We start from the raw sequence: 24,117 nt of genomic DNA on the forward strand, positions 1-24,117 counted from the left end.
CTGTAGTGTGCCTAATGGATAAATCAGATGCTGTTCCTCGAGCTTGCGTTGATGTTCACTGGAACACTGCAGCAATCCAGGACAGAGATGTGAGCATGAGAGCAGGGGGAAGTGTTGAAATGGCAAGCAACCGGAAGCTCGGGGTCACAGCAACAGGGCAACTGCAGCAAGGAAAGCACCACAGACCTGCATAAACGCAAGCCGACACATGAGGTCCACAGCAAAACAGACCTGAGACAAGACAAGTGGAGTAATTCTCAGCCAGAAGATGAGCAAACATTTCACATTGTGAACCTGACACATTCAACTTTCACCACCATTAACATCATGTGTCCAAAGAAAGTTGGCAGGGTCTGGGGGCAGGAGGTGGGGTCTGGGGAAGGAGGCGGGGTCTGGTGCAAAGGGCAGGATCTGGGGCAAAGTGCGTGGTCTGGGGCAAAGGGCAAGGTCTGGGGCAGGAGGTGGGGTTTGAGGCAAAGGGCGGTGTCTGGGGAAGGAGGTGGGGTTTGGGCAAAGGGCGGGGTCTGGGGCAGGATGGGGGTCTCGCTCAGCTGTTCTTGAACACTGTGCTGGTACCGCTTTTGTATGGTGCACCACTATTGGCTAGAAATTGAGAAAGACGTGCCACAGTTAGTATTGCGTTCACCGATTGGATAAGAGATGCGGTCAGTTGGTCTTCTTGAAGGACACCAAGAAAATGGCGGCGCTGAGGAGTCTGTTTCGTGGTGGGAAGGTACGGGGGTAAATCCTCCGCATTGGGGAGGAAAATCTGATCAATTAAGGGCAGCGGCCTTTGGATGCTTGTCAGTGCAGTAACGCTGAGTTGCCTTTGTTTATACAGAATGCCTTCGGTCTGTTGCCACGGAGGGAGTTCCATCGAACGGCTCCTACTCCCATCCAGGTACAACAGGGTCACCTTCGGTCACTGCTTTAACATTCGCGAATGAGAGGAACTCATCGTTTTACCAGGGCCGGTGTTCTCTACTGCTCTTTTAGTCAAGAATTGTAGGACTTTTAGATACACATGTTTGTAGTCGCTGTTATAAATCGCTACCTTTCCGAACTCGTGCCCCACCCCCGGAAAACTGCAATTGAAAGGGATCAATTTGTTGTAGATTTGTGGCTGTTGTTGTACTTTTTTGCTCTTTGTAACCCAATTCTGGTCTGGTGCAAGAGTGGCCACGTAACTGGGGAATCCAGTATGAGAATCCTCAGCTAAGGTAGGTTCTTGCTGCTTTAACTTTACACCGAGTGTTAACTGTAATCTAGGCCTCTACAAATGCCATATCTGAGACGGGTATCAGTGGGAGACTGCAAACATCTTTAGGAACATCCCTCTGACAAGAAGTCTGAAAATGTTTCTCTTTTGTGGGGGGTAGAGTAGATAACTCCTACAGACTCGCATTTGAGACTAATATAAAATAGTTCCCTTTCTAGTAAAGTTGCAATCTTTCATTTAAATAAATGTTTGAATTAAATTTATGTCAACTGTGTGGTACATTTCAAAGCTCAAAGAAGAATATTGGGTTAGTCCATGATGTAAATGGCTAATTATTGAGATTATCGGGGAATTATTGCATTGGGAAAGTTTTATTTTAGTGTGGGATTCATCTTCAGCAGCACTGCTTTAGTACAGAATGAATCATGAAAAGCTGTTTGGCCCATTGTATCTGTGCCAGTTCCTTTTCCTGAATGGTTATTTGAAAATGAATATAAAAACCTTTCAGTTCAGCTTTTAAATGGTATTATTAGATGTTAAGTACCAATCTCTCAAAGTATTTCAAAATCTTGAAGTAGGAATTGTGTGCCTGCAACATTGAAGAAAATTGGCTAAAATGTAGACCAGTTTTATTGATGAAAATGAAAAGTCCTGAAATATCACTCAAACAAAAAAAGCCCTGACTTTAGAGTGTATGGACTATTTCTAAAAATAGAAGAAACCACATTTAACAAATGACAGTATTTTTTGTAATATTGTGAAATTAAAATGTAAGCCTTTGGGAATCTTTTGGTCACTTTCATACCTCTTTCTAAAAAGAACTGTTGATTAGATGAGTGGTTTTTAGGGTGGGAAAAATGCTTTTTTTAAGAAAAGAATCGTGTCAATTAGTGATTTGTTAACCAAGTTCTAAATTTTCATCACCCTACATTTGTAGCACTATAGGGAAAGGGCAGGGGAGTGTGACTAGCTGAGTGCTTTTGCAGAGAACTGGCAAGGACACGACTGGCCGAATGGTCTTTTATTCTTTTGTGGGATGAGTGTCGCTGGCAAGGTTAGTGTTCGTTGCCCATCCCTAGTTGCCCTTGGAGAAGGTGGTGGTGGGCTACCTTCTTGAACTGCTGCAGTCCATTTGATGTAGGTACACCCCAACAGTGCTGTTAGGGAGGGAGTTCAGGTTTTTGACTCACCCATGGTGAAGGAATGGTGATACAGTTCCAAGTCAGGATGGTGTGTGACTTGGAGGGGAACTTGCAGGTGATGGTATTTCCATGCGCCTGCTGCATTGGTCTTTCTAGGTGGTAGAGGTCGTGGATTTGGAAGGTACTGTTGAAGGAGCCTTGGTAAGTTGCTGCAGTCCATCTTGCAGATGGTACACACTGGTACCACTGTGCTAATGGTGGAGGGAGTGAATATTTAAGGTGGTGGATGGGGTGCCTTCTGTGTTGTAACCATTCTAAGATTCTATGATTCTCTCTATGCCATTTCCAGTTTGGAGAAATGATCTGGGTTTGTTCAGTGCTGTTGAGCTGTACTTCAAAACATTTCACAAACTGTTCTATGCCTTGTGAGAGGATGACTTTCTATGTACTCTGTAAAATAGTAAAGTTTGGAAATGTCTTGGGAAGGTGAGTGAGCTGGGAATAGATAGGTGCTTGATGGCTGACACAGACATGATGGGCCGAAGGGCCTGTTTCTGTGCTATATAACTGACTCTGATGTATCAAGGGATATATTTCTTAGACATTGAAATCAGGCAGAAGAATTGCAGCTGTCTTTTTCAATCCTATGTTTCTACAATTTCTAGACTCTTTTGACTAGATATTCTGCCCTGAGTATTTATTGATAGGTTAAAAATTATAGTCTCTTGTATAACCAGATACATTAATTGAATTACATACTGTTCTAGTTGACCTATCGAGATGCTTTGACCCAGGCCATGGATGAGGAGATTGAGAGGGATGAAACTGTATTTCTACTGGGCGAAGAGGTAGCACAGTATGATGGTGCATACAAGGTGAGATGTAGCTGATGACTTACAACATTTCAAAAGTTTAGCACTGGAAGTAGCTGTAAACATTCATGGTTTTTATTTTTGCAGGTGAGTCGTGGACTGTGGAAGAAATGGGGAGACCAGCGTATCATAGACACTCCTATTTCAGAGGTATATTTCATTAGGAAACCTTTCCATGTTTAATCTTCCATGTTTAATCACGCCAAATGCTAAAATCATTACACCTTTCTTTCAGATGGGTTTTGCAGGAATTGCAGTCGGTGCTGCCATGGTATGTAACTTTAAATTTTTTATATAACTTGCAATCCCAAGTACATGGAATTAATAGTGCAATATTCTTGTAAAACAGGCTTGTTTGTTCAGCATTAAAATTGTCACAGTTACACTCATTCGACAGCAAGCAAGTTAACAAAGTTTCGTTAGAGAAAAAAAAGTGATAAATTACTCATCAATAAAATAATGCTGCAGGTATAGAAAATTATATCAGGTATATGGGGGAGGCGGTGGCGTAGTGGTAATGTCACTGGTAATCCAGATGCCTAGCTAATGCTGTATGGACATGGGTTTGATTCCCACCACAGCAGATGGTGAAATTTAAATTTGGTTAATAAATCTGGAATTAAAAGCTAGTCTAATGGTGACCATGTAACCATTGTTTGTTTTAAAAACCCATCTGGTTCACTAATGTCCTTTTAGGGAAGGAAATCTGCTGTCCTTACCTGGTCTGGCCTACATGTGACTCCAGACCCACAGTAATGTGGCTGACTTTTAAACTGGCCTAACAAGCCACTCAGTTGTATTAAACTGCTACAAGTGTAAGAAAAGGAATGAAACCCGACAGACCACCCGGCATCGATTGGAAACGACAACGGCAAACCCAGCCCTATTGACCCTGCAAGCTTTTTCTTACTAAAATCTGGGTGCCTGTGCAAAAATTGGGAGAGCTCTCCCACAGATTACTCCAGCAACAGCCTAACGTAGTCATACTCAAGGAATCATACCTTACAGACAATGTGCCTGACACCACCATCACCATCCTTGGGTATGTCCTGGCACAGTGGTATAAAGTCAGGCGGGAGTTGCCCTGGGAGTCCTCAACATTAACTTGGGCCCCTGTGAAATCTCATGGCATCAGGTCAAACATTGGCAAGGAAACCTCCTGCCCCCCCCCCCCCCCCCCCTCAGCTGATGAATTAGTGCTTCTCCATGTTAAACACCAACTGGAAAAAGCACTAAAGGTAGCAAAGGCACAGAATGTACTCTGGGTGGGGGACTTCAGTGTCCATCACCAAGAGTGGCTCGGTGGCACCACTACTGACAGAGTTGGCCGCATCCTTAAGGGCGTAGCTGCTAGCCTGGGCCTGTGGCAGGTGGTGAGGGAACCAACAAGGGGGGGAATACCCCACTAGATCTCGTCCTCACCAATCTATCTGTTGCAGATTCATCTATCCATGACAGAATTGGTTAGTGGACCACCGCACAGTCCTTGTGAAGCCCAAGTCCTGTCTGCACATTGAGGATACCCACCATTGTGTTGTGTGGCACTACCACCATGCTAAATGAGATAGATATCGAACAGATCTTGCAATTCAAAATTGGGCATCCATGAGGCGCTGTGGGCCATCAGCAACAACATAATTGTATTCAAACAAAATCTATAACCTCATGGCCTGGCATATCCCCCACACTACCATTGCCATCAAGCCGGGGGACCAAACCTGGTTTGATGACGAGTGCAGGATAGCGTGCCAGGAGCAGCATCAGGCATACCTAAAATGAGATGTCCGCTGTATGAAGCTACAACGCAGGACTACTTGCATGTCAAACAGCGGAAGCAGCATGCGATAGATAGAGCTAAGTGATCCCACAACCAACAGATCAGATCTAAGCTCTGCAGTCCTGCCACATCCAGTCGTGAATGGTGGTTGACAACTAACAGGAGGAGGAGGCTCCACAAATATCCCCATCCTCAATGATGGGGGAGCCCAGCACATCAGTGCGAAAGACAAGGCTGAAGTATTTGCATCCATCTTCAGCCAGAAGTGCCGAGTGGATGATCCATCACGGCCTCCTCCTGAGGTCCCCAGCATCACAGATGCCAATCCGATTCACTCCACGTGATACCAAGAAACAGCTGAAGGCACTGGATACTGAAAAGGCTATGGGCCCCGACAACATTCTGGCGATAGTACAGAAGACTTGTACTCCAGAATTAGCCGTGCCCATAGCCAAGCTATTCCAGTACAGCTACAACACTGGTATCTACCCAAAAATGTGGAAAATTGCCTAGGCATGTCCTGTATACAAAAAGCAGGATAAATCCATCCCGGCCAATTACCCTATCAGTCTACTCTCAATCGTCAACAAAGTGATGGAAGGGGTCAGCGACAGTGCAATCAAGTGGTGCATACTCAGCAATAACCTGCTTACTGACGCTCTGCTCCTGACCTCATTACAGCCTTTGTCCATATTTGGACAAGAGTTGAACTCCAGAGCTGAGGTGAGGGGTACTGCCCTCGACATCAAGGCAGCATTTGACTGATTATAGCATCAAGGAGCCCTAGGAAAACTGGAGTCGATGGGAATCTGGGGGGGGCGGGAGGGGGGGAAACTCTCCACTGGTTGGAGTCATACCTAGCACAAAGGAAGATGGTTGTTGGAGATCAATCATCCCAGTCCCAATACATCACTACAGGAGTTCCTCAAGGTAGTGCCCTAGGCCCAACCAGCTTCAACTGCCTCATAAATGACCTTCCCTCCATCATAAGGTCAGAAGTGGGAAGGTTCGCTGATTGTGCAATGTTCAGTACCTTTTGCAGCTCCTCAGATAATGAAGCAGCCCGTGTCCAGAGGCAGCAAGACTGGGACAATATCCAGGCTTGGGCTGGTAAGTAGCAAGTAACATTTGCACCACACAAGTGCCAGGCAATGACCATCTCAAACAAGAGAGAATTTAACTGTCAAGAAAACCCTATATGCCAAATGAGAAATAATAAGTTCTACATTTGGAAATTTACAGTAGACTTTTAATAAAATTTCTACAGTAACTCAAAAAATAAAATAGCCAGATGGCTACTGCAGTTTGCATTTGAAATACCAAGAGAATGAACTGGAGACAGAGTCTTGTCTATGTCGCGTGCGTGCGCTCTAGAAAGCATCGTTTGAAAACCATCTGTGACTGGCGGACCCTCCAAGCTGGCAGACCGCTACAGCCCGCGACCAGGGGAAGAGAGCCAAATACAATTCTGCCTTCAGGAAAACCCTGAGCAAAGCAAGCCAGCCATAGTGCACTTTGACCAGCGAGGACTTCAAGAATACAGCTTCAGCCGTGGACTGCCTGATCATCCACTTCACTGTGTACTTAAGTTCCATTTCTTCTGGACTTTAATCTACCCACCAGATCTTTCTTTCCCTCTGTAATTTATTTGTGTGTGTGAAATTCTCGTGCAAATGTGTGGTTTTTTTTTTTTAGTGTTTTTTAAATCAGGTGTTAAGTATAATAAACTTACCTCTTTCTTGTTTAAACCCAAGAAAACCCGATTGGTTCTTTCACGATCACATTAAAGGAAAGGGTAAAATGCTCACTGAGGTGGTAAACATAACCACTCCTTTTTTTAAAAAAGGAATAAGCCCTGTTGTGGTCAAATAAGAGGGAGGGCACCTTCTGCACCTGGTTGTAACACTAACCGTCTCCCCTTTAATGTTCAATGGCATTACCATTGCTGAATCCCCACTATCAACATCCTGGGTGTTACCATTGACCCAAAACTGAACTGGACCAGCCACATAAATACTGTGGCTACAAGAGCAAGTCAGAGGCTGGGGCTTCTGTGCTGCGTAACTCAACTCCTGTCTCCCCAATGCCTATCCACTGTCTACAAAACACACGTCAGGAGTGTGATAGAATATTCTCCACTTGCCTGGATGGGTGCAGCTCCATCAACACTCGGGAAGCTTGACACTATCCAGGACAAAGCAGCCTGCTTGATTTGCACCCCATTCACCACCTGCAACGTTCACTCTCTTCACCACCAACTCACAGTGGCAGCAGTGTGTACCATGTATAAGATGCACTGCAGCAACTCACCACGGCTCCTTCGACAGCACCTTCCAAACCTGTGACCTCTATGCTGGAGAAGGGTCGCAGATGCATGGGAACACCACCACCGCCTGCAGGTTCCCCTCCAAGCTGCACACCATCCTGACTTAGTTCTATATCACCACTCCTTCACTGTCGCTAAATCCAGATCTTGAAATTCCCTAATAGCACTTTGGGTGTACATACACCCCAAGGACTGCAGCGGTTCAAGAAGGTAGCTCACCACCACCTTCCCAAGGGCAATTGGGGATGGGTAATAAATGCTGGCCTTGCCAGTGTTGCCCGCATCCCATGAGCGAATATAAAAAAAAAAATGAGAATATAAGGATTTGAACATCAAAATATTGGGGGCTGTATAGATAGCAATGCTAGTGATGTGAACATGTCTTATTGCAATATGGCCTTGGAGAAATGTCAGATTCTTAGTGTTAATTCTCCTAACTTTTTAGGCTGGCTTGAGGCCCATCTGTGAATTCATGACCTTCAATTTCTCACTGCAAGCCATTGACCAAGTTATAAATTCTGCTGCCAAAACATACTACATGTCTGCAGGTGCAGTTCCTGTTCCTATTGTCTTCAGAGGTCCAAATGGTTCTTCAGCTGGAGTGGCAGCTCAGCATTCCCAGTGCTTTGCAGCATACTATAGCCATTGTCCTGGGCTGAAGGTGATTAGTCCTTGGAGTGCTGAAGATGCTAAAGGTTTGTTGAAATCTGCTATCCGAGATGATAACCCTGGTAAGTTTCTTTATAAATTTTTATTTTTTTAAGAAGATAACAATAGTTCAGATGTATACTGTTGACATGGATTAAAATACCTACAATTGACATTCTGTTGGGCTATGAACAAACTATGCTTCTAATGCAGCACTATTTGAAATTATTTTTTTGCCTTTTTCTAGTTTTGTTTTAAGGAAATCTAGATGCCAATACTTTAAATGTTGAAGTAAGTATGGGGGCTGAGCTTTTAAGCATGATACAAAAACTTTAGCTGATATCCACTAACTGACTTGTCAGATAAGCAGCTGCAGAATCTGGCATGATTTTGGTATCCGGTATAGTCGTTCTATGCTTGGATATTTTCTGATCAATACTGACTTAGAACACAACAGTACTCACTGGAACCATTTAGTTCCTTTACTCCATTGAACCCTGCAAATAGTGCTCCAATTTTTTCAGCCAAGGGTTCATCAAGTTTGTAACTTTGACCTTTTTTCAAACTTTTATTTAATTTCTCCAGCATCCCATCTTTGGAATTTATTATCTGTAATGTGTAGCAAATAAGTTTAAGGCACACCATTTATTCTATATCTGTAAACAAACCCATTGCTCACCACATGCATTAACCATTCATTATCCTGCAGTTGTTTTTTTGGAAAATGAACTGATGTATGGTGTGCCTTTTGAAGTCCCTGAGGAAGTCCAGTCAAAGGACTTTGTTATCCCAATAGGAAAAGCCAAAATCGAAAAAGAAGGTAAGAAAACAAATAAAAATTAACATTACTTCAAACTTGTTTTTTATTTGCATTTTAAATCATTTCTATAACTTCGTATTCTAATGGGGAATGCTTTCCCACTCAGCAAAATAGGAACATCATTTGCTTCAGCCATCATGTCTACACTCGTATGCTTCCTAAATGGTTCTGGCTTAATACCTCTTTCCCACCTTCAAAATAATTCTCCTAACTATGCTTTCACTCCTATCTGGTGCCCATTTATATTGCTTCAAGTGGTTATGCTCCTGTCATATAAAGAAGTTTGTCATTGAATGAAAATGATGGTTAACTTTTTTTCCTTTTCAATTTGCAATAACAACTTGTTTAGCACTCCTTGGACAAAAATATCTCAAGTAATTTTCAAGAAGGAGCAAAGGGCAATGGTGAGCACCGAGTTGGGAAATGAAGGAATGGTCAAGATTTTGAAGAGGTTTCTGTCAGCAGGAAGAGAATTCCAAAGGGCAGGACCATAATGGCAGGCTGATAAATACCACATGTAGCAGAGGAGTGAGAAGTCTGTATTAAAAGAAGTGGTGAGTGTATACAGGGATGTAAGATAGGGGAAGATGACTAGGAGAGATTTAGAGAAAAATAAGGATTGCAATTTTGAAATCTGCACATGAAGCTGAGACAAAGTGCCCCTTTTATGACAATGTTAGGTATTGGAAGCATTTGATGAGAAGCTTCATTTAACAGCATATGACTCTGAACTACGCTGAAATTCTTCAAAGGTCAAGGTATGTAGAATAATCCATGATTGGGGTTAACTGATTCTTGCCTCCAAGGCCAAAGGGACCTCTAGACAGCCCCCCTTGCACATTCCTGGCTTTGTGAACTGAGGCTTTCAACAAAGACCCTGACCTTTCAACTAGCAGCAGGCAGTGGCGTAAGTGGTAATGTCACTGGACTAGTAATCCAGAGGTCCAGGCTAATGCTCTGGGGACATGGGTTCGAATCCCAACATGGCAGATGGTGAAATTTGAATTCACTTAATAAATCTGGAATTAATAGCTAGTCTAATGGTGACCATGAAACCATTGTAGATTGTCATAAAAATGCATCTGGTTCGCTAATGTCCTTCAGGGCAGGAAATCTGCTGTCCTTACCTGGTCTGGCCTACATGCGACTCCAGACGCAAAGCAATGTGGTTGACTTTTAAATGCCCTCTGAAATGGCCTAGGAAGCCATTTAGTTTTATCAAAACTGTGACGAAGTCTAAGAAAAGGAATGAAATTGGGTGGACCACTTGGCACTGGAAACAACAACGACCCTGCAGAGTCCTACTTACTAACATCTGGGTGTTTGTGCCAAAATTGGGAGAGTTGTTCCACAGACTAGTCAAGCAACAGCCTGACGTAGTCATACTCAAGGAATTATACCTTACACAAAATGTCCCAGACACACCACCACCACACGGAACAGTGGTACACAGTTGGGAGGGAGTTGCCCTGGGACCTCATGGCATCCGGTCAAACATGGGCAAGGAAACCTCCTGCTAATTACCACTTACCAACCTCCTTTCAGCTGATGAATCAGTGCACACATGTTGCACACCAATTGGAAGAAGCACTGAAGACAAAATGTATTCTGGGTGGACACTTCAATGTCCTTCACTGAGAGTGCTTGGCAGCACTACAACTGACCGAGCTGGCCGAGTCCTAAAGGACATAACTGCTGGTCTAGGTCTGCAGCAGGTGGTGAGAGAACCAACAAGAGGATGCAGCAAGAGTGAACAACATCCAGGCTTGGGCTGATGAGTGGCACTCAAACAAGAGAGAATCTAACCATCTACACTTGATGTTCAATGGCATTACCAATGCTGAATCCCCCCGTATCAATATTCTGGGGGTTACCATTGACCAGAAACTGACCAGTCACACACGTACTGTGGCTACAAGAGTAGGTCAAAGGCTAGGAATTCTGCAGTGACTAACACACCACCTGACTCCCTAATCCTTGTCCACCATCTACAAGGCACAAGTAGGATAGTGATGGAATACTCTCCACTTGCCTGGATGGGTGCAGCTCCAACAACACTGAAGAAGCTAGACATCATCCAGGACAAAGCAGCCTGCTTGATTGGCACCCCATCCACCACCTTCATTCACACTCTTCACCGCCAATGCACAGTGGTAGCAGTGTGTACCATCTACATGATGCACTGCAGCTACTCACCCAGGCTCCTTTGACAGCACCTTCCAAGCCCACGACCTCTACCACCCAGAAGGACAAGGACAGCAGATGTCTGGAAACGCCACCACCTGCAAGTTTCCCCTCCAAGCCACATGCCATCATGACTTGGAACTATATTGCCATTTCTTCACTGTCACTGGGTCAAAATCCTGGAACTTCCTTCCTAACAGCACTGTGGGTGTACCTACATTCCCAAGGACTGCAGCGGTTCAAGAAGGCGGCTCACCACCACCTTCTTGAGGGCAATTAGGGATGGGCAATAAATGCTAGCCTAGTCAACGACACCCACATCCCATGCACGGATAATAAAAAAAGCAGCCCTATGTATGTGTATCTCCAGGTATTGTGTAACCTGCAACGTAGCATGTACTCTGTATTCTACCCATTATCGTAAGAAAATGTTAATTCTTGTATACAATTTAAAATTATTTGTGAGAAAAAGTAGCTTATTCTAAGGATTAAAAAGGTTTTAAAAATTTAAAACATAGCTGACACCCCAAATCTGGTGCCAGTTATAAAATATTTAAAAAGTTAGAATGAGATCTATTAATTGTGAGGTCAATCAAATGGACAGGAGAGTCTTTTTCGGTCTTGAACTTAATGAGAAATAGTGACTAAGTTGACATCATCAAGCTAGTTGGATAAATGCCCATAGTGCAAGAGGAATGATTTGGACTTGACAATATCAAAATTTGCAGATACCAATTTGGGTGGTTTAGCTAGCACTGATCAAGAATGCAACCTAATACAAGAAGACATTAGCAAATTAGCAGACTGGGCAGTTAAGCGGCATTGAATTTTAACATAAATTAAGATTAGTAACAGAGAAGACCAGGAACAATCTAAAGCAGAACTTCTAAATTGGAAGAGGGATAACTTCAATGGGATGAGAGGGGATGTAACCGGATTAAAATAGAACCAAAGGTTGATAGGAAAAACTGCAACAGAACAATGGGTGATCATTTAAGGAGCAGATGGTTCAGGTACACATTGGGTGCATTTCAACAAGGGCGAAAGGTAACGGAACCAAAGCCAGAACTCTTTGGAAGACAAGGGAGATAGAGAATATGATGAAACAATAAAAGAGGGTATATAATGCATGTCAGGTGAATTCTTCAAGAGAACCAGGCCAAGTACAATAAGTTGAGAGGGGAGGTGAAGAGGAAAATAAGATTGGCAAAGAGAGAATGAGAATACAATGGTAGTTAACATGAAAGGGAACCCAAAAATCTTCTACAAGCATGCAAATAGTAAGCAGGTGGTAAGAGGTGTGGTGGGTCCAATTAGGGTGATATATGCTTAGAAGCGCAGGGCAATGCTAGAATACTTAATGAGTACTTTGTGTTAGTGTTTACGAAGGAAGGGGTTGTTGACAAAGTATCGGTAGAGGCAATGGGATAAGGTGAAAATTAATAGACCAGATGTACTGGAAAGGCTGGCTATGCTTGGTGAATAAATTGCCTGGTCCGGATGGCTTGCATCCAGGTTGCTAAAGGAAGTGGGAATGGAGATGGTGGAAGGGCGTGCCATAATCTTCCAATCTTCCCTAGATAACGGGGGAGGTGCCAGAGGATTGGAGCGTGGCAAATATGACACACTTATTCAAGAAAGGGTGTAAGGACAGTCCTAGTAACTGCAGGTCACTACATCAGTGGTGAGTAAGATTTTAGAAGCAATAATCATGGAAGAATTCAGTTTGATTTAGTTAGAATGGATAGGTAAAAGGCATTTTATGTTTGACTAATGTAATTGATTTTTTGATGAAGTAACCGAGAAGGTTGATGAAGGGAATGCAGTGGATATTCTCTATATGGACTTTAAGAAAGCCTTTGACAAAGTATCACATAAAAGGCTGGTTAACAAAATTGAGGCTCATGGAATAGGAGTATCCGTGTCAGCTTGGATTAAAAAAAACACTGCTTAAGGACAGAAAACAGTGAATTGTGGCAAATGGTTGTTTTTCAGACTGGCGGATAGGAGATAGTAGTATTCTCCTCCAAGGTTTATCACTAGGACCACTGCTTTTTTGATTATATAAATGACTTGGATCTTGGAATACAGAGTAAAATTTCAAAATTTACCAATGATATCAAACTTGGAGGTGTCACAGACGATAAGGATGATACCAATCAATTGCAACAGATGTAGATAGGCTAGCGGAATAGGCAGACGAGTGGCAGATGGAATTTATTAGAGAAATGTGAGATGAAGCATTTTGGCAAAAGGGATAGGGAGAGGCACTATAGACTAAACGGTACAGTTCTAGAGAGTGCACAGGAACAGGGGGACCTGAGAATTCATGTACATAGATCTTTAAAGGTGGCAGGCCATAGAGAAAGTAGTTAACAAAGCATATGGGATCTTGGGATTCATGTATAGAGATATTGAGTATAAAAGCAGGGAGGTAATGCTGAACCTTTATCAAGCTTTGGTCAGGCCACAACTGGAGTATTGTGTCCAGTTCTGGTCACCACACTTTAGGAAGGACATGACAGTCCTTGAAGGTGTAGAGGAGATGTACTCGAATGATTCTGGGATGAGGGATTTTAGCTACAAGGTTAATTTGGAGAAGCTGGGGTTGCTCTCTTTGGACAAGGAGAGTGAGGGGAGATTTAAAAGTGGTGTATAAGATTCTGACCGGTTTGGATAGGGTAGATAAAAAAGCTATTCCCATTATCTGATGGTACAAGGACAAGGGGACACAGATTCAAGGTTCTGGGCAAGAGATGTGGGGGGATGTGAGGAAGAACATTTTTACACAGCGGATGGTAATGACCTGGAACACTCTGCCTACGAGGATGGTAGACGTGGAGACAATGAATGATTTCGAAAGGAAATTGGCATGGAAATAAATTTACAGGGCTACGGGATAGAGTGAGGGAATGGGACTGATTGGATTTCTCTGCAGAGAGCCAGTATGGACTCAGTGGGCCGAATGGTCACCTCCTGTGCTGTTATGACTATATGATTGAATACTGTGTATTGGTGTTTATTAAGGAAGAGGTTGCTGACAAAATATCAGAATCAGATGGGTGGAGGCAATGGATGGAGTGAAAATTGGGCAGGATATATTGGAAAGGCTGGCTATGCTTAGAATTGTTTTGTCACCTGGTCTGGATGGCTTGTATCTCAGGTTGCTAAAGGAAGTGGAGTTAGCAGAAGGACTTGCTATAATTTTCAATCTTCCCTCGATCCGGGGAGGTGCCAGAGGATTGGAGAGTGGCAAATGTGATGCCCTTATTCAAGAAACTGCGTAAGGACAATCCTAGTAACTACAAGCCGGTCAGTTTAACATCAGTGGTGGGTAAAGTTTTAGAAACCATAATCGGGGAAGAATTCCACAGCACTTGGAGAGGTTTGAGTTAATTAAGGAGCCGGCACAGATTTGTAAAAAGCAGTTCATGCATGACAAGTCTATTTGAATCTCTTGATGAAGTGACGGAGAAGGTTGATGAAGGGAATACAGTGGATATTCTCTATATGGACTTTAAGAAAGCCTTTGACAAGGTACTACATAAAAGGCCAGTTAACAAAATGGAGGCTCATGGAATAGGAGGGTCAGTGTCAGCTTGGATAAAAAATTGGCTTAAGAACATAAAGCAGTGAGTCAAGGTAAATGGTTGTTTATCAGACTGGAGGATTGTAGTGGTGTTCTGAGTTTTAGTGCTAGGACTACTGCATTTATAAGTCTTGGATATTGGAATAGAGTAAAATTTCAAAATTTGCTGATACCAAACTTGTAGATGTGGCAAACAACAAGGATGATGCCAATCGGCTGCAACAGGACATAGGTAGGCGAGCAGAATGTTCAGACAAGTGGCAGATGGAATTTATTAGAGAGGTGTGAGGTGAAGCATTTTGGCAGAAGGGATAAGGAGAGGCAATATAGACTTAATAACACAATTCTAAAGACTGCAGGGACAGAGGACCCTGGGGGTTCATGTGCATAGATTTTTGAAGCTAATAGGACATATTGAGAGAGTAGTTAGCAAAGCATATGAGATCTTGAGCTTAATAAATAGAGGTATTGCATACAAAAACAGAAGTTGTGCTGAACCTTTTTATAAAGCTGTGGTTAGGCCACAGCTAGAATATCACATCTCGTTCTGGTATTCACATTTTAGGAAGGATGTGAAGATCCTTGGGAGGGTGCAGAGGAGATTTACCAAAATGGTTCCAGTGATGAGGGATTTTAGCTACAAGGTTAGGTTGGAGAAGCTGGGGTTGTTCTTGGAGCAAAGGTACTATTTTAGAAAGATTAATCTGTGTATAATAACAGTTCCTTTTTTAAAGTTCATAGTTGTTTGTACCCATTATAATGAGCTTCAAAGTTTGTCAGCTCCTTAAAAAATACTCCTAATAACGGTAATTAAAAAAAGACATGATTACATTTAAACACACAAGAAAAATCTCTTGCCAATGGTTAGCCTGTCGTTCAGAGACACCTTTTCTACTTCCAAAGAGACTGGGATGACTAGCCTGTTTCAGATTGAAATGAAACTACATGGTAATGGATTCTTTCTCAGAGAATCCCTTCAGATGTATACTTAGCATTAACAAAATTACATTTTTCACTTAAATCTGTGTAAAATTTAAAGAACTATCTACCTAGGCTGTGTTGACCTAGATTAGGAGTTCCATTTTTTTTTTTAAGCGACTGATATGAGTAGAAACCCATTACCATACAAGAGTCTCCAAAACAAACTACTGACCTGTTCACACAGGTCGCATTTCTAAGCTCACGAAAAGAGTGCACATTCCCTCCCAGTAGGGTCACACCTCACTTTAAGACAAGAAAGCTTAGGTGCATGTTGGCAAGAGCCAAAGCTTAGGTTTCCCAAGTCCATGTTGAAGTTTTACCAGCTAAAACAAAGCAACGTGGAACACAGTGCCTAGTGAACTGTGGACCTGTCTAGCTCAGATAGTGAACTACCAAGTCTGCCAGAGGGTCAGAACAAATGATTATAGACCTGAAATATTAACAGAACTTCATCTTTTCACAGATAAGGGCGACACAGTAGCGCAGTGGTTAGCAGCGCAGTGGTTAGCACCGCAGCCTCACAGCTCCAGCGACCCGGGTTCAATTCTGGGTACTGCCTGTGTGGAGTTTGCAAGTTCTCCCTGTGACCGCGTGGGTTTCCGCCGGGTGCTCCGGTTTCCTCCCACAGCCAAAGACTTGCAGGTTGATGGGTAAATTGGCCATTATAAATTGCCCCTCGTATAGGTAGGTGGTAGGGGAATATAGGGAAGGTGGGGATGTGGTAGGAATATGGGATTAGTATAAATGGGTGGTTGATGGTCGGCACAGACTTGGTGGGCCTGTTTCAGTGCTGTATCTCTAAATAAATAAAATAAAAATAAAAAATAAATAAAGGAGACTGAGGGGAGATTTGATAGAGGTGTATGATAATTATGACAGTGTTAGATAAGATGGGGGGAAAAAAAGCTGTTCCCATTAGCTGACCTTAAGAAGAGTAAGGGACACAGAATTAAGTTTTTGGGTAAGAGATGGGGAAGAACTTTTTTATGCAGTGGGTGGGTGGTAATGACCTGGAACTCGCTGCCTATGAGTGTGGTGGAAGCGGAGACAATGAATGATTTCAAAAGGAAATTGGATGGACACTTGAGGGAAGTAAACTCGCAGGACTATGGGGATAGAGTGGGAGAACGGGACTGACTGGATTGATCTATAGAGAGCCGGCATGGACACTGATCTGAATGGCCTCCTTATGTGCCGTAATGACTCTAAATCTGGGGTGATCTACTTTAAGAACAATAGAAGTATCACCTACACCTTGGAAAATAAGAAATTGATTGGGGTAGAAGAGCAAAAGAATTTAGGGATGTGGGTGAACAAATTATTAAAAGCTGCATTGCAGGCCAGTAAGCAATTAAAATGCTAACAGAGTACTGGGATTTATTTCTAGGGTTATAGAATTCAAAAGTATTGAAGTTATGTTGAACTTGTACAGAACCCTAGTCAAGCTGCATTTTGTACTGTGCGTAGCTCTGGTCTCAATACTATAAAAAGGATATACAGGGGTGGTTCCAGAACTGAGGTTACAGTTGTCAGGAAAGAGTGAATAGGTTGGGATTTTTCTCTTTAGGGAAGAGAGGCCTTAGAGGAGACCTGATAGAGGCTGTTAAAGTTATGAATGGATTGCACAGGGTAGATGGGGAATGTTTTCACTTGTGGGAGAATCCAAACCTAGTAGTCATAAATACAAACTAGTTGCATAGAAAATAGGAGCAGGAGTAGGCCATTCGGCCCGCTCCGTCATTCAAAAAAGATAATGGCTGATCGTCTAATTCAGTACCCTATTCCCACTTTCTCTCCATATCCCTTGATCCCTTTGGCATTAAGAAATATATCTATCTATCTCCTTGAATATATTTAATGACTTGCCTCCACTACCTTCTGTGGTAGAGAATTCCACAGGTTCAACAGCCTCTGAGTGAAGAAATTTCTCCCCATCTTGGTTCTAAATGGCGTACCGTGTATCCTGAGACTGTGACCCCTAGTTATGGACTCCCCAGCCATCAGGAACATCCTCCCTGCATCTAGCCTGTCTAGTCCTTTTAGAATTTTATGGGTTTCTGAGAGCCCTCCTCATTCTTCTAAATTCTAGTGAATATAGGTCTAGCTGACCCAATCTCTCCTCATACGTCAATCCTGCCATCCCAGTTACTAATGAATCAATGGGGAAATGAGAATTTTCTTTACTCAGTGGCTAGAATGTAGAACTTGCTGGCACAGGAAGTGTTTGAGACATAGCTTGGATACTTTCAAAAGGAAACTAGACAAGTACACGAGTGAAAAGGGGTAGTAAGATATGCTGAAAGGCTGAGATGAGGTACATGAATTGGGAGAAGATTCATAGAGTATAAACACCAGCACAGATATTGGGCTAAATGGCTTGTTTCTGTGCTGTATATTCTGTGTAGGAAGAGAAGACTCGATAAGCAATTTGAGTCTTTAACTTTTTTTCTTGGTACTGCTGCACTTTAGGTGTTGGAATACACTTCAAGTGCTGATTGGCCTCAGGTCTTCATGTGAACTTGGCTTTTTGATTGGGGTATCACAGCTGAGCCTGATCTTGTCCTCACTTGAATCTACATACTTTATTTTCCAGCAGTGGTCATTGGATAGTAGTTATCAGTTTGTTTCTTTTCCTCCTCTTCCCCCTTCATCTTGCAAGCCTTTGTTGAAACCAGTTGTAGTGCTTCTACTGCCATCCAGGTTGAGATAAACTAATTCAGCAAAGACCAGAAATCACTGGCTTGGTTATATGGTGCATTTACCAAATGACCCATTGAAGAGCTGCAGAATTTTGTAGTGTTGAGGCTTGGAATGCAACATGATTTCAGTATTGTGAGGAAACAAGGAGGTGGAGGAAAAGGATGTAGATGGAGTATTGGGAACTTTGAAGAAACAAGTGAAGAAAGTTCAAAAGAAGAAGGGTCATAGTTATAAAAGGACAAATGGTTTCTTTGCTGGAGTAGGCCAGATACATCTTTGACCAAGTATAACAGGTGATGAGTGGAATTTTCTGCCAGATAAATGTAGAAGTTTGTGTGAATGATGTCATATCAACCATCACATTTAATATTTAAAACGCATGCAAATGGGAGCCCTAAGAAGTTACTTTAAAGCTGTAGATGTGAATGCAGGTGATTAATATTTAGGTCTACATAGCCTTTCTATAGGAATGGAGGTGATGCCTAAATATGGATTTTCTTGTACCCCAGTTATCCCATCTAAGTAGATCAGGAAGCTGATATTTTGTTACATTCTTCTTTGGAGGCTTGCTATTGTGAATTAATATTTTACAAATTTGCTTTATTCATTTTTTATCACTAGTTTTCGTATGTTGGAAAAGTGGTGCAATAGAGGTGCACATTATCAGGACGTGTAATAATTTGAGGGTTATTCATTACGTTCAATTCATCAATGGTAGATCTAACTTCAAAAAAACAAATTAAACCTTGACTTGGGTACTGTTTCCGAATAGTAATGATGAGCAGACAACAAAGCAGATCATCTGAACCGAATTCCCAATTGGCAATGAGAAAATTGCCTGTGAACTCGTGATGAATACCCCTTCAATTTTTCTTTTTTGGATGGGGAGGGTGGTGATGTAAAAGGGGGAAAAAAGCAACTTCAATCCTGCCAGGGAAGTGCATTTAGAACCATGGCTCCATTTGAAACTGGCATTAGAACATTCATAGTGACTCACGGTCTCCTTTGCTGTAATTGGATATTAATTCGACTAAAGCACTTGACACGTGAAGGACACAATGTATTGTATTGGGATGCTAAAGTTAATTTGAATACAATGAATTACCCTAGAATTATTTTTGATAAAACTGAGAAGCTTGTTTGTATCGTTTCCTTTCTGCCCACTTATGAGACCGTGACTAGCTGACTTCAGAATTTATTACATAAATCTGTGTATTAGGCTGCTAAGCTCATTTGTTTTCTGTAATTTTGGTTTCAAAGATTTCCACTTCTATTGGACTTTTATCCTATTTATTATACCTGAATTTGAAACTAAGTTGACCTGTACTGTTCTTATCCAGTAATCAGAGTTGATTGTGCTTTTATAGGAACTAATATCACCTTAGTTGCACACTCGAAATGTGTGGGACATTGCATGGATGCAGCTGTTGCTCTTGCAAAGGAAGGCATTGATTGTGAGGTAGGTAACTAGGAAAGAATAAGACTAGTATACAACAGCTGAAATGGGAAAGGAAATATTTAAACCAAGTGGAGAATGTGAATGCAAATATTAAGTTAATGAGTAATCATTCAAAAATATTTTCCAGCTTTTTTAATACATTCTAAAAGCAAGGAATACTGATTTGTTCAAGAGGTTTCACCATTATTGTAAGGAAACTTGATCGATAGTGCTACCATTTAATTAAAAATAAACCCAAGAAATTTGACTGAGCAAATGAACTCAACAGGAGCAGACATACTTTCTCCAGAAATTGCAGCTTAAAAATTGTTTGATTAGTGTTCTCCTCTAATTACAGAAGACAGATTCCAATGTTGTTTTAAACAGTTTGAAACTTAACTACTAGCAAATTCATCAGGTCAGCTACGTAGCTGGCAGTCACAGCTGTACCAAAAACTGCCTAAGTCTTTGAGAGGCTTGTTGCCACTTGGCACAGTCTTTTATGTTAAATTGAATTGCCCCATGATTTTATTTACAGCATTCAGTCTTAACCTTTTCACCCTAGGATAGCGGTATGTTACATTGTGCAATGATTTCTTTTACATTTCAAGTTCTTTGTTTTCAGAAATGTATTCATGTAGCAGTTTGTATTATTCTAGGTCATTAATATGCGTACCATCAGACCCCTGGATATTGAAGCAATCGAAGCTAGTGTGATAAAGACCAATCATCTGATAACAGTTGAGGGTGGTTGGCCACAGTTTGGAGTAGGTGCTGAAATCTGTGCCAGAATTATGGAAGGTAAAGTACTACAGATTAAGTAATAATGTGCATGACTCTTTTCCAACTTTATTTACTAATTCCACCTACATTCAAATTTATTGTTTTAAAAAAATGTTTTAATGTTTAATGTGAATTGTCTTCATTTTAAGTTCTCTGAACTATAAGGTGTAAAATACTTGTTTGCAGTCTTGCTGAATTATATTTCTTTATAGGACCAGCATTTAACTACCTGGATGCCCCAGCTGTGCGTGTCACTGGTGCAGATGTTCCTATGCCTTATGCAAAGATTTTGGAAGACAACTCCACACCTCAGGTTAAAGATATAATATTTTCAGTGAAGAAGGTACTCCATGTGTAATTGCACTTGGTGCTTTATTTTTCACCATCTCCATTTAAATCCTTTTCACTGATGTATACAAGTATGTGGAGCTTAATAGTTGCTGTATCATGCTGCAGGAAGGGTGGAACATACAGGATGTTTAGTACCACGAAAGCTGTTGGGAAAAGTACCGTTTAAAGAGAACATTGTCCTCAAGTCAAAAGTATAATCTCAATGTAAAAGCTTATCCTGAGTGGTAAATTTCTCCTCTTCCCCGGTTGATATATATTTTTAACGCTTACCAGGAGGCAGTGTGTCACACTCCAAAATAAACAGTATCTCACTGGTGACATGTGCAAGTGTTTAAAAATAACTTAGATGCTGAAAGATTAGATCATGTTTTCATTCAAAAAAGCAGCATCAAATCCTTATCTGTGACTTTCCTAGTTCAAATCAGCCGTACTGTTTCCTTATAGGAAGGTTAAGCTAGGAGAGCAGAAATTCTGAACCTAGCTCCTTTTTTAAGCAATATTGTGTTCATCAGTGAAGGGATTGATACTAAAGTCTTGGTAAGCACCATACATAAATTAATTAATGCAAACAAATGAGACTGGCTTTATTTAAATTTAAACCATTTTTCTTGTATATTGTTTGATAGTTGACATGCTACAGCTCTTTAAAACATTGACATTTCTGTAACTGTTCACTTGTTTTATGAAAATGTTACATTATTAATGCTCTCAACTATTTAGAACTTATTTTGAGAACACACACCTGGTTAGTTTACAAATAGATTAGCCTCTTGCCATGTCTGAGTTGTACATGAGTGTCAATTGCACAATATACTAAAAGTTCTTTAGCTGAGATGTTCTTCTACAGATTATGTACCAGTTTGAGATTGTGTACGGGAGCTGATTTTATGTGTATAACTCCAGTGAAACAAGTTGAATGAAATTAAAGTTTAAACAAACCAAGTCTACTGAACAAAAGTCCTCTTGCCCAGTCGAGTAGGATCTAAACTTCAGAGGGTCAAGTTGTTTGTACTGTTGCAATGAATGGTTTCAAATTGTTATACCCAGGTAATGGATTTATATCTGATTATTTTGTGGCCTAGTTATTCATTCTCTACAAGGGGCAGTTGCATTAACATTCTTTTTGACTTAAATGAGCCTGTCTAGGCTTACTAATACTGAACTGGAAATGTTACTTGATTAGTGCTGTGATGGAATAGGTTCCAAATTGTGCTATGTCTATTTTAATTGGACTGGTAGAGGTGGCACTGGAGCCACTGTCACTAGACAGAAATCAGTGCGGCCATAGCACATCTACTTAATCAGCGATTTCTATTGGACAACAGTAAACCTAGATTATGGGCTGAAATGCCAGGCATAGGATTGAACCCACAACTTACTTTGATCACCTAGTGACAATGGAGCCCCTGAATTTTAATATGGACATAAATGTTTCAACAGTGAAAAACATTTCAAGATTAGAGATTAACATCGTAAATGTGTTCTGGCAGTTTAGAACCATTAATGCAAGTTTTAAACAAAATACTTTGCCACATAGCATATTTCAGGTAAGGTCCAAGCATCTAACTTTACCAATTTGATTTTTTAAAGTTAAAAACAGTCTTCAGTGACAGCAAAATTGGAATGAGGCTGGAGAGTCCTGTGTACCGTACTAGTATCACAGTATGAAATCCAGCAAATGGAGATAATCTTAGTTTGTTTATTTCTTACTCTGCATCTAGAATTGTGACACTGAAAATAAATTGGAGGTTTATTTCTCTGCAAAGAGGTGGGAGGAATAGTTAATTATAAAAGTTTCAAATTGTCATACTGTAATTAGACTGTTGCACAAGTTCATTTTAACTTGCAATGTAAATCTAATTAAAAGTAAACATAGTCTAATGGATAAGAAAGTAACTTCTCTGGGTATTGTTTTAATACTGATATGTTGAAAGTGGAAATGCAGAAGATTTTGACAAACTACCCTTCCATTTCTGAAACAATGGGCTGGATTTTACCAGCCTTAAGACGGCTGTGAAATGGAGGCAGGCAGCCAATTAATTACCACTTCCCACCCTTGCCAGCATTTTTACAGTGGTGGGATGAGTCTTTGCCACGTGGGGAAACTGCCAGGTAAACTGGGGGCCCTATCGCTCCAATTGCTGGAGACTGCCTACCTGGCCTACAAACATGCTTCTTCCTGCAGCCTCAGCTGTGGCCACCTCCATCAGTGATGCTGCTCCGCAGGGTCCCGCCGCCGATCCTTGCGACCTGCTTTCGGTCCCAATGGATCAGGCTCTGAATGTCTTATGTGGAATAGCTCACTGTGCCTTCCGCTGATCAGCTCCTCCTTTAGAAGGTTCTCAAGCTGTGCTCTAGGTTGCATTTTTCACAACTGCAATACCCAAAAATGGTGAATGATAGGACAATTATTTTAATAAAAATAATATCTACTCATTGTTTACAAGAAAATTTGTACAGATATTACATGAAATTCTTTCTGCATAGAAACAGCTGTTTCTTTGTTTATAAGGTAAAACAATTATATCTTTAAAGTGCACTTTCTTCAGAATTTCAAGCTTATTAGGGGATTATGGTCAAACTACAGCTAGTTCTTAAGATACATTATTGCAAACAAATGGTTGCCATTTTTGTGCTGCCTCCAAAATATAAAATTATTGCAGAACATTGGCTCCACAGGTAAGTGCTAAATAAAAAAAAACTACTTTAGAAACAGCCATATCCACAAGGGGGCACAGCAAGCCCATAAGTAAATCTATACACAGTGGCGCAACACATTGTAGAGTCATGAAAAGTAAATGCTTTTAAAAGGAATAATTGATTGTCCTGTACAAGAGCTCCACATAAAATGACAAAGGTCTTGCCCCAAACATATATACACACAGATGGCACATAATTTTGTTTACTCATCAGTGTTTTATGTTTGGTATTAAACTGTCTAGCAACAGACATTTTGTATTATTTGATTGTAGGAATGCTGCGGTCACTTGTATCTGTAGGCTTCAAGTGTCCCTTGTTAAAGCTTTGAATTGAGCTGAGTAAGGCTCCTCTGCCTGTACCATTGGCAGCAGAAGTGGATGTCTCATCAATCTCAGACTTTGGAGGTGGGGGTGCAGCTGGTGGTGGAGGGACTGGTGAAACTCCTGCTGGTATGGGAGAAAGAAAAAAAAAACTTCAATGAAAAACAAAGATTTTTATTTTCAGTAACTTGGTTTGAAAATGCACATGAGCCAGCATCTGTACAGGGACATAAGTTAAAATTTTAGGTGCAAGTTTTCCGCCAGAAC

The 24,117-nt window shown here is 41.4% G+C and overlaps 2 protein-coding genes across 5 annotated transcripts in view; one reads left to right on the plus strand and one right to left on the minus strand.

The window, feature by feature from the left end:
• The first annotated feature begins 568 nt into the window (after window positions 1-568).
• pdhb (pyruvate dehydrogenase E1 subunit beta) lies at window positions 569-23,264 on the plus strand. The gene is made up of 10 exons (XM_068051645.1): window positions 569-733; window positions 842-901; window positions 3,129-3,236; window positions 3,321-3,383; window positions 3,469-3,504; window positions 7,782-8,067; window positions 8,694-8,804; window positions 19,626-19,717; window positions 20,356-20,497; window positions 20,692-23,264. The coding sequence occupies exons 1-10, from the start codon at window positions 698-700 to the stop codon at window positions 20,835-20,837; spliced, it is 1,080 nt and encodes a 359-aa protein (XP_067907746.1). The 5' UTR covers window positions 569-697; the 3' UTR covers window positions 20,838-23,264.
• The window catches only part of pxk (PX domain containing serine/threonine kinase), a 77,468-nt gene continuing 76,576 nt past the window's right edge, over window positions 23,226-24,117 (minus strand). For 2 of the 4 annotated variants that reach the window (XM_068051644.1, XM_068051643.1), the window contains exon 18: window positions 23,226-23,973. In XM_068051644.1, the coding sequence (XP_067907745.1) occupies window positions 23,789-23,973 (185 nt within the window). In that variant the 3' untranslated portion in view covers window positions 23,226-23,788. Of the gene's footprint in view, window positions 23,977-24,117 lie in introns of all 4 variants that reach the window. The other 2 variants (XM_068051642.1, XM_068051641.1) reach the window with 1 other exon arrangement.

This window comes from Heterodontus francisci, chromosome 19 (genome assembly GCF_036365525.1).
Source record: "Heterodontus francisci isolate sHetFra1 chromosome 19, sHetFra1.hap1, whole genome shotgun sequence".
Classification (NCBI taxonomy): domain Eukaryota; kingdom Metazoa; phylum Chordata; class Chondrichthyes; order Heterodontiformes; family Heterodontidae; genus Heterodontus; species Heterodontus francisci.